Below are 19,327 nucleotides of genomic sequence, written 5' to 3' on the forward strand. Positions count from 1 at the left end.
TAAAAGAAAATAGAAAAGGAAAATAGCTGTATTCTCTCATACAGGCATAAACCAAACTCTTCAGAAATCTGATGTACCAGAATAGGAGTTGACAAATGTTTTCTATACAGAACCAGATAGTAGATACCATCAGGTTTCATGGGCCCTGTAGTTTGTCCCAACCCTGCCACTGAAATGTGAAAGCAGCTATAGACACATAAATCAAAAGGCATGGCTGTATTACAATACAATTTTCTTATTAAAAGAAGACAGGTTAGATGTGGCCTTCAAGCTTTAATTTGAAGACCCTCTACTAGGAAAAAACAGCTTTTTCCTATACTTTTGGTGGATGTCGTAAGAGCAATCTGATATTTTACCTTCGTATAGATGACAATTTTCGGATATATTACTGGTTTTGGCGAGCTTTCTCATATTTTCAGGTAGGTCTTCGAGCTTCCTCTTCAAGACAGTTTTGCTTCTCATGTTTTGTGTGTCTGGGTCCCCACCCACATTTTTTTTCCTACACTGAATTAAATCAATCAATTCTTTGACTCTATCTTTATCATAATCCAAAGAATGAGATGATTTTTGCTTTCCAGATGTAATAGTTTCACCCCTTAAGTTATTTCGTTTTCCAAATTTCATTTTTGTACCATTCATTTCTTCTTCTTGACCTTCATAATCTGAAAGTGGACTAAACTGTTGAAGCTTTCTATTTTCTTCAAATAGCTCTTTTAATTTACAAATAGGTAACTGATACATTTCAGGCCGAAAAATATAGGTATGCAAACAATTATCGATATGAGATTTATTTCTTGGTGCCGAATATAAGAATTTTCTATCATCTAATCGTGAATCATATGAAAACATGAAAAATTCTCGTTTACCTGAACCAAAACCTCGCTTAAAAAATTCACTTACATACTTTTCAACAACAGAATGAAAATTTATAGTGTTTATATTTTTGAATTCCTTTCGACACTGAATCAAAGCAAATTGTAAAAATTGAGCTATTTTTAATATATCTGGCATGCTCTCATGCCTCTCTTGTGGTGCTGCATTGGTTGAACTTTTTTGTGCTGTAAACAAAAAAAAAAAAAAAAAAAAAAAAAAGCAAAACATGTTAGCATCAAGAAGCTAATCAAATACAGAACTATACACTGCCAAAGAAGTGCAACAATATTTATAGATTAACACTGAACCAAAGGAATATGTACCCTAATACATATATGTAGTATATTTATGAAAGTACATTTCTAAGTCCAAAAACATGAAACAGGTCAATAAAAAAAAAAAAAAAAAGAAAAGAAAGAGTAGAGTATATTTTTAAAAGGAAAAAACGCCCACTCATTGAAGATCTTCATTTCCTACTTCTGGTAGGCAATTCAAATGGTGGTAAGGTAAATGTTAAGGAGAAATAAAGAGGGCAAGATCCAACTCCAAGCATGATAGTAATGACACTCCTTTCTCTTGTAAGCTGATATGGATGCATTGAGTAGCTATGACTTAGAAATTTATCCTAATTCAACAGTTTCTTCTTAGAAAAAGACAACAAAGTATACAACATCAGTGCCAGAAATTCTAATTCTGAATGGCTTAATATTTAACTCAAATGCAAAAGTGAATTAAAAAAACAAAATCCCTCAAGAAGGCTGGAGATGTAGCTCAGTGATAGAGTACTTGGCTAGCATGTGCAAGGCCCTGGGTTCAATCTCCAGCACAGCAATTAAGCTACATAGGAATGTAATAATAACAATCATTTATCAGTTAAAGTACTGTGTAAAATTATTTTAAGAAAAAAAAAGTTAAACATTAATTGCTTTAAATTTCTAATACCTCTAAGTATTAGAGGTATTAGAATATTTCAGAATATTGGTGTAGGAAAAACATGATCTAGGAAAAAAACAAAATGCTGATTAAGTTACCTGAAATTTTTTCAATGAAATTTAGGTATCTATATGTTATTAGATTTAGGTATTCAAAGAACTTACAAGTAATTACGCCTCTAGGTTCTTGAAATAGAAACAAAGCATGCAGGATTCGAGACCTGACAGTCTGATGTTCTAAATAAACAGAAGCAAAAGTCACTAACATAAAAACATAAAATAAACAATTTTTAAAAAGTGGTCAGTAATAAGAGAAGTCACCTACCATATGGAGAAACCATCTGATAAGGAGAGAGAAGAAAAAGGTATCCTCGGTCTCCTAAAGGTTTAACAAGAACCTGCATTTTTGGGAGAGGGAAAAAGTTATATGTGCTTTATTTATTATTATAGGACAGACACATAGCACTTTCTACTAATCATACAGGAGAAAAAAGTTTTTAATCTTTTTAGGAAAAATACTGCTACTGAATTAGTTAAAAACTCCTCAGCACCACAAATAAAGTCCCCATCAACTCTATGCTAATTAACACAATTCCAATAAACAAAAATTTATATTATGCTGAGAGAACATCACTGAAATAATTCCCCTAATTAACTGTGAAACCAACTTGTTTATTTTTTCCCCTAAGGCTAAAACAAATACTTTTAATATTTTCCTCATCAATACAAAAGATACAATATTAAATGTCAAGGTACTGTGCTGCATTTGGAAAAAACATTCTTTGAAATACTTCTTTGGAAGAATTCAGATTAATCTTGAAAGAAATATATTGCCATAATCTAATTCCACATATATTTAATGAACATCTTTTACTTGTTATGAAATTTGCCCTCCCAGAAGAAACTTTAAGAAGCAACACAGCTCCTTGATCACAACAAGTTTATAATTGAGAGAAGAACACACAAAATAGCAATAAGTAAGTAAGACAAAAAAGTTCCGAAGAGATATACAAAGCAACAGGAAATGGAAAAATGCTTTAAATTTTTTTAAAGATGTTGATGGATCTTTATTTTATTCATTTATTTATCTGGAGTGATAAGAATTGAACCCAGTGTGTCTCACACATGCTAGGCAAGTGCTCTACCACTGAGCTAAAACCCAGTCCCAAAAAATACATAAAAAAAGAAAAATGGCAGTAAAAGATGGTTACAAAAAGTTTACTGAAGAGTGTATCAAAGGTAGACTCTGAAGGATGAGAACCACTGACAAGAGCCTGAGACTATGCAAAATACATTTTAGGAGACACAACATCATAAGCAAAGGCAAGTTATAAAATACTTGACAATTTATAGGCATACAGAACTTATGACTGGCAATAGGGTCTAAAAAAAGTCTAAAAAAAGGAATATCAGGGGTCAGATTGTAAAAAGACAAAAATGCCACTTTAGCTAGGAATGTCTTTGACAATATACCCTTTTATGCTAGTGTTTCCTTAATATGACAACAATAATAAAAGATCTGACAGCACTATGCAGGACTGGGAAAGAAACAACATAATCTTATTTTGGAGGCTATGGAAATAGTTCATCTTTTGAATCAAAGGATGAGTGTATAAATGAACTGAATGAGCATGGTAGTAGGGTATTTGAGTTCTGAAAGAAAACCGTACTACCTAAATTCCACTAATAATGCTAGTAAAAAAAAAATCTATGTAAGAACTAATAATTTAAAGGACAAAAATTGACTATGAAACTTAATAAAAACACTGTCTGAACACTCAAAAGCAAAGTGAGTATGTTTAGAGGTTTCAGGTAGTCCTAGCTGTCCAGCTACCCCAGGTGCATTTTCTGCCCTTCAGTTCAATCAATGCCAATGCTGATTCTTAGATACCATCTGATGCTCAAACAGTTCACATTCTGGCAGCACTTTTAAAGATTGAAATCATCAGCAGGCTGGTGGTATGAGCCATATACAGTTAAGGGGTCAGAAGACTGACTCACACAGGATCTCCATCTGGAGACCATTCTTAAAGCTTGGGAAAATCCTTCCCCTCTTTTAATACCTGTATTTGGTCTAGGTCAGTTACCAGGTGACTTCTATCATAAAGGGAGTTTAAACAAGAAAAAGCTTTGTTTTAAGGTATAGCGAAGTTCCATCTGTGCTGAGGTGGCTTTGCCTCCTATAAATCCTCAGGCCAGGCTGTATGACATTGCTAAGTGACATGTAGTATCAGCCCTGTGATATACTAAAACGGGCCTTATAACTACTATTAATCTTATGGCCAGGATATCTTTCCTGGAAATACTACAAGTAGACTCAGTATCTGTAAAAATTTTTGTTTGACATAAATACTTTGACCTTAAGTGTTTTAAATTTTATATTCCTTTTAAGATTTTTGCCCAACTCATAAGTGTGAGAACAAGACAATGGAAAGCATACGATTTTTGCTTTCTAAGGAAAACCAGTTACATGCTTCTAACTTTTTACCCACTCCAAATACAGTTTTCATAAAATTCAAAGGCTTGGTGGCCTAGAGATACTTATTAAGGAATGCCAATATACCCAGAAATTCATAGAATAGTGTAAATACACACCCAGACATAAAACTCTGGGGCCTCTCTGCCTTTGTGTTATCTATGCCTTCAAACATGCAAGGAAGGAAAAATGCTGGAGTCCCCCATGTTCTTGTTGTCTCTATTTATTATACCTTTCTGTTTTCTTTCCCTTTGAGTAACAACATTAATCTAACCTAGCCTTTGAGTTTTTCCTACTTTATTCTTTTTTGTCTTATCACTACTACTGTGACTTGTCAGATAACATTACAGGCAATATGAAACCAATAAGTATAATACCAAAGAGCTCACAATCTTTTTGTTTGTATATTTATTTTTCAGTGTAGTTGGACACAATATTTTATTTATTTGTATGTGGTGGTGAGGATTGAACCCAGGGCCTCACATATGCTAGGCAAGCACTCTACCACTGAGCAGCAATCATCTGAGCCCCTCACCATCATTTTTTTTTTTTTTTTTTGGATACTTGGGATTGAGCCCAGGAGTGCTTTATTAATGAGCTACAACTCTAGGCCTTTTTACTTTTTGAGACAAGGTCTTGCTAAATTGCAGAGGCTGACCTCCAACTTGTGATCCTCCTGACTCAGTCTCCCAAGTCACTGAGATTATAGGTGAGTGCCACTGTGCCCAGCAAGCTCGCAACCTTAAATCACTTAACTTAGAAGGAAGTAAAGTATACTAAGTGGCACTCAATAGAAAAACAAAACAACAACAACAACAAAAAATTTGAACCCAAAAGGCATAACTTAGAATCATTAGGTGCAAAATATAAAAAAAGTTCATTTTGAAATATTTATAAAGAGTTGGCAGAACTGAAAATATACAAACAGCTGTACACAAATGCTCATAGCAACCATTTTGTTACCAGTCAAAAAATGGAAACAATAGACAAAGAAAATGTGACATTCACATAATGATGTATTATTTAGTCATAAAAAAGAAATGAAGTGCTGATATATACTAGAACATGATTAAACCTTGAAAGTATTAAGGTCTGTAAAAAGAAGTCAGGCTCATGATTTCATTTATATAAAATGTCCCGAACACATACATCCGTAGAGAAAATAGATCAAGGGTTGAAGAAAGGGAGTGAATACTTAATGATCAAGAGCTCTTTTTGGGGTGATGGATTTCCAGTTCAAGGCAATCCTGGGCAACTTCAACCCTGTCTCAAAATTAAAAAAGAAGTGCTGGATATGTTGCTCAGTGATATAGTACTTTCTGCCTAGAATGTGCCAGGTGGACTAAAATGATGAATCTTACATTGTGTGAATTCCTGGCACATACGAGGCACTCAATAAATAATGTCTGAAAGAATAAGAACCTATTAAAAAATGACCTGGCAGATCTGAAAAGAATCAAATATGACTTTTAGAAATGAAAAATATTCCATGTGGCATTAGAAATTCAATGAATGGACAAAACCACCAATTAGACATAGCTAGAGGTAGAATTTTAAACTAGAAGACAGCAATGAAATTTACTTATAATGCAGCTCAGAAAAACAAGTAAATATCAGACATGGAGAACAGTATAAAAAGGTCTGATGTACACCTCGTAAGAGTCCCCAAAAACGTTAAGACTATACAGAATAAAAGAAAGGTACAAAGATAATAGCTAACAATTTTTCCAGAAATGAAGATATATAACTACAGATACAGAAGAAAATGTGCCAAGGTGGATTAATAACAAATCCACACCTAGATAATGTAACTGCAAAACACCAAAGGGGAAAAAAAGAGGATCAAAAAAGCAGCCAGGAGGGGAAAAAAATAAAAACCTGACTTACAAAGAACAGTATATGAACAAAGAGCTGACCTCAAGAATACAATATAGTATACATTTAAGAAGGAAACAGCCATCAACCCAGAATAGTGTATTCAACAATTAAAGTTCCTGCCTAATGTGGTACATGCCTGTAATCCCTGTGGCTCAAGAGGCTAAAGCAGGAGGATCGTGAGTTTAATGCCAGCCTCAGCAATTTAGGGAGGCCCTAAGCAACTTAGCAAGATCCTGTCTTGAGTTCAATCCTCAGTCCTCCTCCCTGCACCCCCCCCCCCCAAAATATATAAAGGGCTGGGGGTGTGGCTCAATGTTTAAGCACCCCTGAGTTCAATCCCTGGTACCCTTAAAAACAAAACCTACAGTTCCCTCAAGAAAAGGGGACATGTATAAAAACTGACCACATAGTATTTAAATCAGGTCCATAAATTCTAAATAATCCCTGTATGTTCTTACAGAAATGCAATTAAATTTAAAACAAAACATAAAAATAGTATCTCCATTTACTTGGAAGTTAAAACACCTCTAAATCATGCAAAGTAGAAAACACAATACTAAACATATTTAGCACTAAATGAAAATACTACACATTAAAACATGTGACATGCCAATAAAGCATTACTTAAAACTGAGTATTCACTGACTTTTTCCAACTTAATAAGTTAGAAATGAACACCAAATGTCAAAAAAAAAAAAAAACCAACTAGAAGTTAATAGCAGAAATAAAATAGTAAAAGATACAAAAAAGGTCAAAACCAAAATGTGACTAAGACAAAGCAGACAATCCTCTGGGTAAATAACTAATAAAAAGTAGTAATGAAAATACTACATAAAATGTGCTCAGTAGCACATTTTAAAAAGACTATGAGTGGCTGGGGTGGTGGCTCAATGGGAGAGCACTTGTCTACCATGTGTGAGGCACTGGGTTCAATTCTCATATAAATAAAATAAAGGTCTTTCAACAACTAAAAGAAAATTTTATTTTTTTTTTTATAATATTTATTTTTTTAGTTTTTGGAGGACACAACATCTTTGTTTGTATGTGGTGCTGAGGATCGAACCCGGGCCGCACGCAGGCCAGGCGAGCGCGCTACCACTTGAGCCACATCCCCAGCCCCTAAAAGAAAATTTTATTTTTTATTTTAAAAATATATATTTATTTATTTATTTATTTTTAGTTTTCGGCTGACACAACATCTTTGTTTGTATGTGGTGCTGAGGATCCAACCTGGGCCGCACGCATGCCAGGCAAGCACGCTACCGCTTGAGCCACATCCCCAGCCCAGAAAATTTTAAAAGAAGACTATAGGAATGCTTTTATTCCAATAGATTGGAAAACTTAGAAGACATGAAAAAATTCGTAAAAAACAACCATAATATACGGAAACTGACCCAAGGAAAAAAATAGAAAACCTGAAAACAATTAAAAATGGAATCAAGTTGGGTGCATGGTACATGCCTATAATCCCAGTGGCTCAGGAGGCTAAGGCAGGATGGCAAATTTAAAGCCAGCCTCAGCAAAGTGTGAGTCACTAAGCAACTCAGTGAGACCATGTCTGTAAATAAAAAATACAAAATAGGGCTAGGGATGTGGCTCAGTGGTTGAATGCCCTGAGTTCAATCCCCACAATGCCCCCACAAAAAAAATTACTCTCAGTTTCAAATACAAACTCCCAAACATTTGAAAACTTCCTGAATGATGTCGAATACAACACATCTCCCCAATCCCCCTAAAACGTTCGTTTTTTTTTTTTTTTTTTTAAATCTCTTCAACCTCACAGGGTTTCTCATTCTTTTATATCTTCAAATATACTCTACTGGAACAAACTGCATCTAAATAATAACTTTATTCATCACTGTATAATCCAGGAGAACAGTCTTTGTGTCACTCTTTACTAAACTATATACCCTGCTTAAGAAAATAAGAATAAATATTTGCTAATGATCATATTCATAATCATTAAATAAAAATACTTCATGGGAAGACTGGTCTGTAAAATGTCTAGTGTCACGCCCTAAAAGAGTACCAGTCAGTAAACACTGCTAAGTGGTAACAACACAGAGACTTTATGGACTTTCAAAGGCAAAAATAAATCAAAATATTAGTATAATCACTTATTTATTTTCAAGGAAGAACAAGGAATGTTGTAGAACTTTCACTCACAAGTTTTTCTTTCTCTAGTTTCTGCAGTAAATTCTCCATGTTACTTCCAATTCTTGTCTTTTCTACAACTTCATAAAGGCTGCAATACATTCCATTCTTCAAAACTGACATTAAAAAAATACAATAAATATTCAAATTAAGTCTGCTTTTTTATATCTTTCATTTATCTATTTATTTATTTATTAGTTGTAGTTGAACACAATATCTTTATTTCATTTTTTATGGGGTGCTGAGGTGAGGTTCGAACCCAGTGCCTCACATGTGCTAGGTGAGCACTGCACCACTGTGCCACACCCCAGCCCTATCTCTTTTATAAAATTAAATACTCTACCTTCATTTGGACCTAAGTATGTTTCTTTGTAAAAGAGTGCTGGTGGAATTTTCTGCTTCAGATGATCAATACTCATAACTGTTTCAACATCTAACTTCTCAGGACTGAAAGAAAAATCAAAAAAGCATGTTCACATTACCTGTATTTTTAACTTTAACAAGGCTCTCTGTCACAGACACAACCACACATACAATGGAAAAAAAGAAAAGCATATTCATTATCTCAACTTATTCTAAAGGGGACTTTACAGGGGAAGTCCAATACCTAGACACAGGTAAACAGCCTGGCAATCTTACCAACCTTTCATCCTAAAGACAGAAGCTAATCCTATTAATTAATGCAAATTTTACTAACCACAAAGGATAAGAGATTGTCATTTTATTAAAGACAATTCAAGTACAAACTGTTACTCTTAACCTTCAAAAAGGCCCAAATGTTTACTCTGGTGGTACCAAAATATCACTTTAGATCACTCAATATTCTAACATGTTGCACAGGACTGAACTGAAAAGAGCCTCTTTAACTCACAACAACAAAGTTCTTTCCAACAAATATTATATAAACTAGTCTATTGTACTCAGCTGAATGAAAAAAATATATATAAAATTAGGATAAAACTTAAAAATTTATCTTCTCAGATTTTAATATCACTTAAGAAAAAATGTTATACTATATATATATATATATATATATATATATATATATATATATATATATGAATGAAGGACTATTTCATCCTCAAATCAAGACAAAGAAGCAGAGGACCTTTTGGGCCAAGTAACTTTCTAAAATTATTAAATCAACTTTCTTAAAAAACAAACTAATATTTGTATTTAAGTTCTTATGGAACAAAGCACAATTTAAATGTAATAAAAAGGAAAAAAGCTAAAAGAAGAAACAATCAACACTTAGCCTGCTATTTTTGTTTATTTTGCATATTTTTCTTTTTCTTGCAACTGCTATTTTCTTATACTTACAGTTTGATAGGCAAAAAAGCACGAGTGGCTGACCTCAGAGAAATATAACACAGAAGCTTTCCTTTATTTAAAAGTTGTCCTTTCCACAAGGTATAGTTAAATTTATCTTAAAAAAAAAAAAAAAAAAAAGGATATAGCTCAATCTCTTGATAACCCAGAGAAGTAAATGCAAATTTAGTAGAAGAGGGAAAATAGTTGGGCACAAGGGTTTAAGTAGAAAACAAACATAAAAGTGACATTTCCATTCATAAAAAAGCTCCAGTTCTAGGATTTAAGTTTGATACTCCCCCCATACACACACACAAAAATCATCCCAGATTTAGCAAATAACAAATTTATCTAAATGTCCTCAGAGACAACCAATGCTCTTGTGTCTCCCAAATATCTAATACATATATAAATTCTATATAAACAATAGATATTAAATCTTGTTAATTATATGAATGACCACAATGTCTTCTATCTTTTATTCATTCACTTTTATTATGGAGAAATTAGATCTTAAACCTATGATGAAAACTTGTTTTTTTACTTTTAATTTTTGCAGGGGGAGAAGGGTTGTTTAACTGGGGATTATATCTGTGGACATGTAAACCCAGGGATACTCTATTACTGAGTTACATCCCCAGCCCTTTTTATTTTTCATTTTGAGATAAGATCTTGCTAAGTTGCCCAGGATGAACTTGAGCTTGCAAACCTCCTGCCTCAGCCTCCCAAACCGCTGAGATTACAGACATGTGCCACCACACTCGGCTCTGATGAATATAATATTTAAAAAGGCTGAGTTGTAAAGTCTGTTTTATCAGTTACCTTTTTCAATAAGTGTTATAACTCTTTAGTCTATCATTTAAGCAGAAGCTTCTTACAAAAGACTTTATGCTTGGATGACCAAGTATTGATGCTACATCAAAACATTGCCTCATTTGCTTTTTCATACTTTGCATATTTTCATTCATTATGGAAATAAAACAAAAAATTATTAATCTTTTACTATATGTATTATTCTTTTGACTTACCTATGTTTCTATCTGTGTTAAAACTGTTAGACCTACAAATAATTAAAAAAAAATTACTGATTGATAACATAAAACTTAACATTTAGGACCTTGATAAGTCTTTTTTTTTTTTTAATGGTGCTGGGGATTGAACCCATGGCCTCACACAAGCTATAAGCAAGACACTACCACTGAGCTACATGCACAGCCCATAAATTTAATGGCATTCTGAAATATATAAATTTGAATGGTGTACTACATAAGAGAATGAAATCTTTTCCCCAAGAACAACAAATATCTCATAATATTTAATAAATCCAAATTTAGAGAACAAGAAGAACTTAGAAGCACTTAGTTTGATCACATACCCATATTTCCCAAATTTAAGGGAGCTATCCTCCCCCACAAAAAAAAATATCTATTAAAAGAGACAAGTCCAGTAAGTCAAATACTTCTTCATGATAAGATTAGAAAAATAGTTGCAACATATAAATATGTTCATTCATCATTCAATAAATATTACTACCAGGCACGATTCCAGGTAACAAGATTATAAGAATAAACCTAACAAAGTCTCTGCTTTCTAATGAGAAACACAGACAATAATCAAACAGAATAGAGTTTAACCAAAAATAGTGTCTACCAGGTGGTAGGGGTTTTAAGTGTTATGGAAGAAGGGAAAAAAAAAGACACACTGGGGTTTATTTATTTTTGTGGTACTAGGAATTGAACCTAGGGCCTTATGCATTAGGTGAGTGCTCTATCACTGAGGTACACCCCTAACACGTTTTTCAAATTTAAGACACTGTCTCACCAAGTTGCCCAGGCTGGCTTCAAATATGAGAGCCTCTTGCCTCCACTTCCTAGTAGCTGGGATTACAGATGTGCACCACTACACCACAGTATAGGGGTTTAAATTTTTTAAAAAATTTAAAAAGGGAAGGACTCACTGAGAAGCTCACGTTTTAAAGAAACATAAGAACAAATTACGGAAATAATGGGGAAAAGGAATCACAAATGCACTATCCCAAGGCATTGATGGCACATTCAAGGTACAAGATAGATGTTCAAAAAAATGTATGTTTGAAATGATATGGAAGATTACAGATGGAAGCAAAGATGAAATAAAATTAAGTTACTATTTCTAGGGGAGGTAACCTTATAATTATAAATGTGGGAAAGGGAGGGCAGCACTGGGGATTAAACTCTGGGCCTTTGTTATGCTAGGCAAATATTGTAGCACTGGGTATATTAACGTGGTTTTTTTTTTGTTTTTTTTTTTTTTTTTGAGATGAGGTCTCACTAAGTTGCACAGCCTGGCTTATAACTTGCAATCCTCCTGCCTGAGTAACTGGGATGTTAGATGTGTGCCACAGCATCTGGCTGTGCTAGGTATCTTAAAGATCACTCATGAAAAAAAATGCTATAGCAAATGTGTGTTATCATGGGGATCATAAATATAGGATAATAGAATTAAAACTCAACTGTCTTTATATTATGTGAACAGGTACTTATGGCTGTGGACAGCCTCCAGGGCTTATTTATTAACATGAAAAAAGTGCTTCAGATCTGGGGTTGTGGCTCAGTGGTAGAGCACTTGCTTAGCACTGGGTTCAATTCTCAGCAACACATAAAAATAAATAAAATAAAGGCATTATGTCCATCTACAACTAGAAAGTAATTAAAGATTTTTTTTAAAGTGCTATATCTGAAGACAACTTGAAATGAAAGATAATTTTGATCTGGAAAACCGATTCAGGAGGCCAACTTTAAAATACATGTTTCATGATATGTGGCTTTTTAAAAAAAAGTCATTTGGGCTGGGGATGTGGCTCAAGCGGTAGAGCTCTCGCCTGGCATGCGTGCGGGCCAGGTTCGATCCTCAGCACCACATACAAACAAAGATGTTGTGTCCGAAGAAAAGTAAAAAAAATAAATAAAAATTCTCTAAAAAAAAAGTCATTTATTTCTAAATTGAAAGCACACATGATTTCAAGTACATATAGGAACTCAATATAAAAATGAGTAGACCTCTCTCTCTACAAACGTACTATTCCACTTGGTTAAAACCAAATGATTAAAATGAATGCCCAAAGTGGGCAGCAATGTATAAACATACCCAGGGCAACTCCCCATTGTGTGTCTGGGTGCTATAGAACACACTTGTAATCCCAGCATTTGGGAAGCTCAGGCAAGAGTATTACAAGTTTGAGGCCAGCCTCGGTTAACTTAAGCGAGACTATCTCAAAAATAAATAAATAAATAAAAGGGATAGCGATGCAGCACCAGTAGTACAGTACCCAAGTTCAATGACCAGTATTGCAGGGGATAAAAAACCCACAAATCTTGGGGAAAAGGGCCAACAATTTATATATGGTCACCTTCAATTATAGCATGCAAGATAATCATCAATAGTACTCAACAGTAACTGAACATCAGAATCAACAGGAAGCATTCAATCACCAATGACTAGGCTTCCCATGACTGAGATGTTTTGCAGAAGCTCCTCATTTCAGGAGAGCTAATGAACAAAATGTTACTTTTTAAAACTGCATTTACAACTACACAAACTTTGAACAACAAAAAAAGAGCTTAACCAAATAAAGTTTAAGTAAACTTTAGCTTAAACTTTTTTTCCACAGAGTCAATCTTATCCTTCACATTGACTTTTTTGAGTACTAGGGATTAAATTTAAAGATGCTTTACTACTGAGCTAGAACCCCAGCTTTTTTTATTTTCTTTTTTTTTTTTCATTTTTAATTTTGAGACAGGGTCTTGCCAAGTTGCTTTAGGCCCTTACTAGTTTTCTGAAGTTGGCCTCAAATTTGCAATCCCCTGCCTTAGCTTCATGAGTTATTGGGATTACAGGTATGCACCACCACACACAACTTTCACACTGACCTATTAAAAGTTATCCTGAACACTTGAGAATCCAATTAAGTTTTTTAAAAATGGAGGGGAGGGGAGGAAAGAAAGTAGTCCATCTAAATCAGTAGCATAAGCTCTATATCACATCACTCTGGATAATGTCTAAAACTCATCTTACCTGGATGAAGATACAAATTTTAGAGTTTGTATATCATCTTTGTAAGTAAAAGACACAACTGCATACGGACAAACGTGCCTTGGTCTTCGCCTTAGTTCATCAAAGCCATACTCATAAAAATAATACTAAATATAAAAAAAATGGAAAATTAACTTCTTTAAGTAGGCAAGTAATATGGAGTGGAAACGTTTATCTGATTTTTGAGAATCAAAAACCATTTACCACTTTTGATTTTAAAGTTATAGCTCCAGCATTAATTAATTTAACAAAATTTGCACTTTATATTCATCTTATGATATAAAATATTGTGCTACAATGTATCAAATCCCATGTTATTAGTACTGGTTGTTCCAAAAGTTTACTTTTGAAGAGCTGACTACTGGGAAGATGCAATAAGTTTTCCAGTAAAATTATTACAGAGCAGAAACTCCCAGGTCAGTACAGAAAAGCCAACTTGGTACAAAAAATAAAATATTAAGGCCATAATCTCAACCAAACCCAAGTATCATCCTATGACCCATCAGCTTCTCCCCTTCACCTATTCACCATATTCATTAGGCTAGGATTTTATGACTTGTAGACTAGTCATTTTCATTTTTAAAAAGAATGCTTCAGCTTTTACTTTGTTGGTTTTTTTTTTTTGGTACCAGGGATTGAACCCAGAAGCACTTAACCAGTGGCCCACATCCCCAGCCCTTTTTATTTTTTTGAGACAGGGTCTCACTAAGTTGCTGAGGCTGGCTTTGAACTTGGAATCCTTCTGTCTCCACTTCCCAAATTGTGGGACTATAGGCATACATCATTGTGCCCAGCTGCTTCAGGTTTTATAAACAAAGCAGCACTCTTTTAAAAAGTTCTTCCCTCTGGGAAATTACCAATATCAATAATGTTTCTGCTCTTAAAAAAAAAAAAAAAAAAAAGCCTCAAATGTATCTTGAAACATACAGCTAGATTACAAATCCTCCTAGAGAAACCATAATTACACTGAAGTTATATCAGTCAATATACTGTCCAGAAGGTAATCAAATGAGTCAGCTCCAGATGCCTGTGGAAAATATAATTTTCACTACTCCCAATCAAAGGTCTTCCCTAGAGATTCTTCACAAATGATTTTTTAAAAAAATTTTACTATATTCATGTAAAATAAAATTTTTAAAAAAATTTTACTGTATTCATGTAAAATAAAATTTATTTTATTTTATTCATGTAAAATAAATTTTATTTTACATGAATACAGTAAAATTAAAAAAAAATATTTCTAGGTAGGTTAGCATCACTACTTTTCACAACCCATTTGGACATAAACTTTTATTTTTCGAGTTTTGGATACTGAACCCTGGGCCTCATGTATGTGAGGCAAGCCCTCTTGCACTGAGCTACATCCCCAGTCCTGTCACTTTTTTGTTTGTTTAAAAGATAATATTACTTTATAGTCAAACCTCACATAAAAACGTAACATACACCAAGTATTACACTTTTAAATATGTGTAATTCAGCAACTGACACAAAAAATATATACACAATTATTCAGTCATAAAAATGAATAAAATTTTGTCATTTACTATAACACAGATGAAACAAGAGGACCCTGTTAAATGAAGGAAATTGGGTTCAGAAATAAATACTACACAGTCTCACTTTTATGTAGAAGATAAAAAGTTGCTCTAACAATTGAGATCATAAAAGTATATAGAGTAGAAAAGGGGATATGAGAGCTGGGATGGGTGTGTAAGAGGGGGAAATGTAGAGAGGTAGGTTAAGGGGCATGGTATGGGGTATGGTTGAATAGTTCTTTTGTTTTTTTTTAGTAGATGGGACAGAACCTAGGACCTCATATATGACTCAGCACATGCTCTACCCTGAGCTACATTCTCCAGCCAGGAGGAATAACTTTGAATGATCTACAGTATAATAGGGTAGCTATGGTTGACAACAACTAACTATATAGTTCAAAACAGCAGAGATTATAAATGCTTCCAACACAAAATGATAAATTACCTAGATCTGACAACATTGCATATATGTACTGAAATGTCACTCTGTACAACATTAATATGTACAATTATGTGTCAAATTAAAATGTTTTAAAGGAGAAAAAATGAATAGTTACTATACCAACTATACCTGAATAAAACTTTAAAAAATTGTTTGTATTTTAAGTTAATAAAAATAGAAAATATCAAGTCAACAGTATAAAATGCTATGAATTAAGGTATTTTAAGAGGCTTTAACTTTACCATGAACACAGGTAGTGTTTTATTAGTCAGATCCTTTTATCCCCAGAAAAAACAAGGTTTCAAATGAAATACAGTATGCTAAAACAGTGATCACACCAGGTTGAGGTCATAGCCTACAAGGGAAAACTAAATAATTTGAATATTACCCTGTAGGTCTGAGAAGCCACAGTACATGTCTGAGCCATCTTGGAAACACTAAACACACTGCAGTGAGGGACACTGAAATCTAGCAGTGATTTGTAGAAACCAGATACTGATGTGGTAGCAGAGGGAACTAAAAGAGATATTTTGAAGGATTTGGTAACAGATATGATGTCATAACATTAAAATGGTTCCAGGCACATACCTGAGTAAGCTCATAGGCTCTATAAGCCAAAAGTGATGTAATTCTACTGGCATTCTTCGACACGTGACATTCATGTTTTGGTGTGGGGTCCAAAGCACTTTTATTTAACATAGACTCCAAACTTTTTACACCCATGGGATCATATATACTCTTTATTTTACCCTAAAACAGAGAAAACTTTTAAGTGCCTACCTAAACATGATTTTTAACTATATGACATTAATATTTTAATAAGAAAAGAGAAATTCTATTCATAACACTCTTCATTAACCCAAATCACATTAGCAACACATTACCCTTTTCATTTTCTTTGGAAGAGAAAACAACCATTAAGTATGGCTAGCTTAGATCAAAGTTCACTCTCAAAAGTATCTTCATATATTAGCAAGAGTGGGCCTCAACATAAACGTTAATTCTTAATTTAATCAAACTCTGAAAGTCAACTAAAATTAAAATCTAGATCACTGTAATCCCAGCAACTCAAGAGGCTAAGGCAAGAAGATTCAAGTTAGAGGCCAATCTGGGCATTTTATCCAGATTCTGCCTCAAAATAAAAAAGGGGAAGGGAATATAGCTCAGTGGTAGTGCACCCTGGATTCAATTCCCAGTACCCCTCACGAGCAAATCACATATTTTGATGCCATATTTTGATAGGTGAAATGTAAAAGTTCCAATTACCTTCATTATTTTAAAAATAACAACATCACCCACTGCCCCAGCTTCCAAAGGGTTAGCTTGCAATAAATCAGCATACCTAGAAAGATAGACACCTAATAGAGAAAAATTACAGAATTTGAATAAGTAGGGTATGAATAAAAATTAAAAATCCAAATACTTAACAAATAATGAAAGAGATAAATGGTATAACAACTTTTAAAGAGATGTAACAGAGGACTAAGGTTGTGACTTAGTGGTAGAACAGTCGCCTAGCATGTATGAGGCACTGGGTTCAATCCTCAGCACCACATAAAAATAAATAAAGGTATTGTGTCCACCTACAACTTAAAAAATATATTTAAAAAAAATTTTTTTAAGAAGAGATGTAACAGAAATCTAATATTTAACCAAAGTAAAATTTTTTAAAAAAATGAAGTTAATTACAGTTAAAAGAAGACAAAAGTCACCTGGACTAGAATAATACATTTGAAAAAGTAAGCTTTAATCATTTAGAAGTATGCAAAACAAAATAAAAAATTTTATACATTTCAGACCCTGAAACTACTGTCTTGTTACAGACACATGATAAAGCATGCAGTAATAGAATTACAAAGACTGCAGCAAAATTGAGACTTTTCAAAGGCAGCTTAAAAGTAGGTAAATAAAAAAGAAAACAAATTACCCATGGAAGGTCTGCCAAGAATTGTTATTTTGGACTGGCCCACCTGTAATCCTTTTTCACATATACTTTGAACCTATATGAACAAAACATTTCATTTTGCAATCATAACATTAAAAACATGAAGTAATTGATAAACATGTTTTAAATAAAATCTAAACTTCGACACCATGTACATTCTACATTTTAGAAATATCACATTTATGAGATAGTCTATGACTAAATATCAACATGAAACTGACTTACACTTCCAAAGTAATCATATTTGGAATCCATCTTTATTGGTGCTAGGGATGATGGATAACTCTGAATTCTGGTCTCTCACAAACATTACCTTTTAGAATATTAGAACTAGCAAAATATTTAAAGAGAAAATAACTCCACTAACCATCTTTAATTAAAAAGGTATTCCTTTATAATTAACAATATAGAAAATAATTTTTAAAAAAGAAAATGCATTATCAACACGTCTAGGGAAAGAAGACAAGAGTTGATCAGAGAAAATGTAGCATATTTGATAATTATGAAGCAACTATTTTGCCCTCTTAAATCATTTCTTCAACTCATGTATCCAGAAAAATGTTATTTATACTTATCAAATGTATCATTGAATAATTATGAAATTAACCTACAATAGAAACACCTTTCTATTGTTTTTCTGCAATTAGTTAACTCACCTGATATCTATCAACCATGAGAAATGCATAGGATTCTGAAAGTTCCTTATCTAAACGACCATCAGACTTCAGTTCTCTTCGCTTTTCTGCAAACTAAATGAAATTGAATCTGTAAAAATTCCTTAGCATGTGACTGTTTGGTTAAACAAAGAGTTAAGAATTATTTTCCATGGAATCCCAAACTCAACAAAGTAGAACTTTCTTCCCAATTTCTTTTCTTTTATATTAAATAATTTATTTTTTTTCTTCCCAATTTCTTTTCTCCCTATTTTAATTGGCTCTTACCTATAGAAAATAGTCAAATAACCCATCAATTTTAACTAAATTTCTACTAAAAATCTAGCATATTCCAGTTTTTTACATGTCAAATATTTCTAAACATCTCATTTTCCTAAATCAAAACTCAAATATCAAATCTGTACATGAAACTTAGGTTCACTGTCTAATATGCTCAAGTATTCCCCCTTTGTTCATACTTTTTCACTAAGAATTTCCACTAATGATGTTAACATAACCCAACCAAGCAAATGTGGAACAAAATGAGCATATCCTTAAAATACACACACATAAAATTCAATTATCTTTCAATTTAGACAGTTAAATTAGTATGTACTCAAAATAAACAGCAAAAAATCATATTATAAGCAGGGCTTGGTGGCACATGCCTGTAATCCCTGTAATTAACTTGGGGGCTAATGCAGGCGAATCACAAGCTCAAGCCCAGCAATGGGCAACTTAGTGAGACTGTCTAAAAATAAATAATAAGGGTTAGGGATGTAGGCTCAGTATTAGAGCATGCCTGGGTTCAATCTTCAGTATAGCCAAAAAAAAAAAAAAAGTAATATAAACAATACCTAAAGACTTATAAGTTATTTCATATAATGCCACATTAATCAGAATTTAACATAGTAGATAAACATCATACTACAGCAACAATGTTTAGGAGGGAAAAATCATACCATTTAAAGCCTGTTTACCCTTCTGTAATTTAGCCTTCTTAAAAGCTAGTATTTCTACAGAAAAGGTTTTCCTAGGCTGGTAATTGGTACTGAAAAGA

The 19,327-nt window shown here is 33.2% G+C and overlaps 1 protein-coding gene across 9 annotated transcripts in view; it reads right to left on the bottom strand.

Annotated features, from left to right (window-relative positions):
* Tasor (transcription activation suppressor) overlaps positions 1 to 19,327 on the bottom strand; it is a 44,961-nt gene that overhangs the window by 17,119 nt on the left and 8,515 nt on the right. For all 9 annotated transcript variants that reach the window (XM_071618828.1, XM_071618829.1, XM_071618827.1 and 6 more), the window contains exons 3-14: positions 18,271 to 18,363; positions 17,597 to 17,669; positions 16,936 to 17,027; positions 16,258 to 16,419; positions 13,675 to 13,799; positions 10,650 to 10,681; positions 9,634 to 9,739; positions 8,657 to 8,760; positions 8,326 to 8,429; positions 2,131 to 2,203; positions 1,971 to 2,042; positions 357 to 1,058 (exon numbers count right to left, since the gene is read on the bottom strand). In XM_071618828.1, coding sequence (XP_071474929.1) covers positions 357 to 1,058; positions 1,971 to 2,042; positions 2,131 to 2,203; positions 8,326 to 8,429; positions 8,657 to 8,760; positions 9,634 to 9,739; positions 10,650 to 10,681; positions 13,675 to 13,799; positions 16,258 to 16,419; positions 16,936 to 17,027; positions 17,597 to 17,669; positions 18,271 to 18,363 — 1,738 coding nt within the window. The remainder of the gene's footprint in view (positions 1 to 356; positions 1,059 to 1,970; positions 2,043 to 2,130; positions 2,204 to 8,325; positions 8,430 to 8,656; positions 8,761 to 9,633; positions 9,740 to 10,649; positions 10,682 to 13,674; positions 13,800 to 16,257; positions 16,420 to 16,935; positions 17,028 to 17,596; positions 17,670 to 18,270; positions 18,364 to 19,327) is intronic.

The sequence above is a fragment of the Marmota flaviventris genome, chromosome 1 (genome assembly GCF_047511675.1).
Source record: "Marmota flaviventris isolate mMarFla1 chromosome 1, mMarFla1.hap1, whole genome shotgun sequence".
Lineage (NCBI taxonomy): Eukaryota > Metazoa > Chordata > Mammalia > Rodentia > Sciuridae > Marmota > Marmota flaviventris.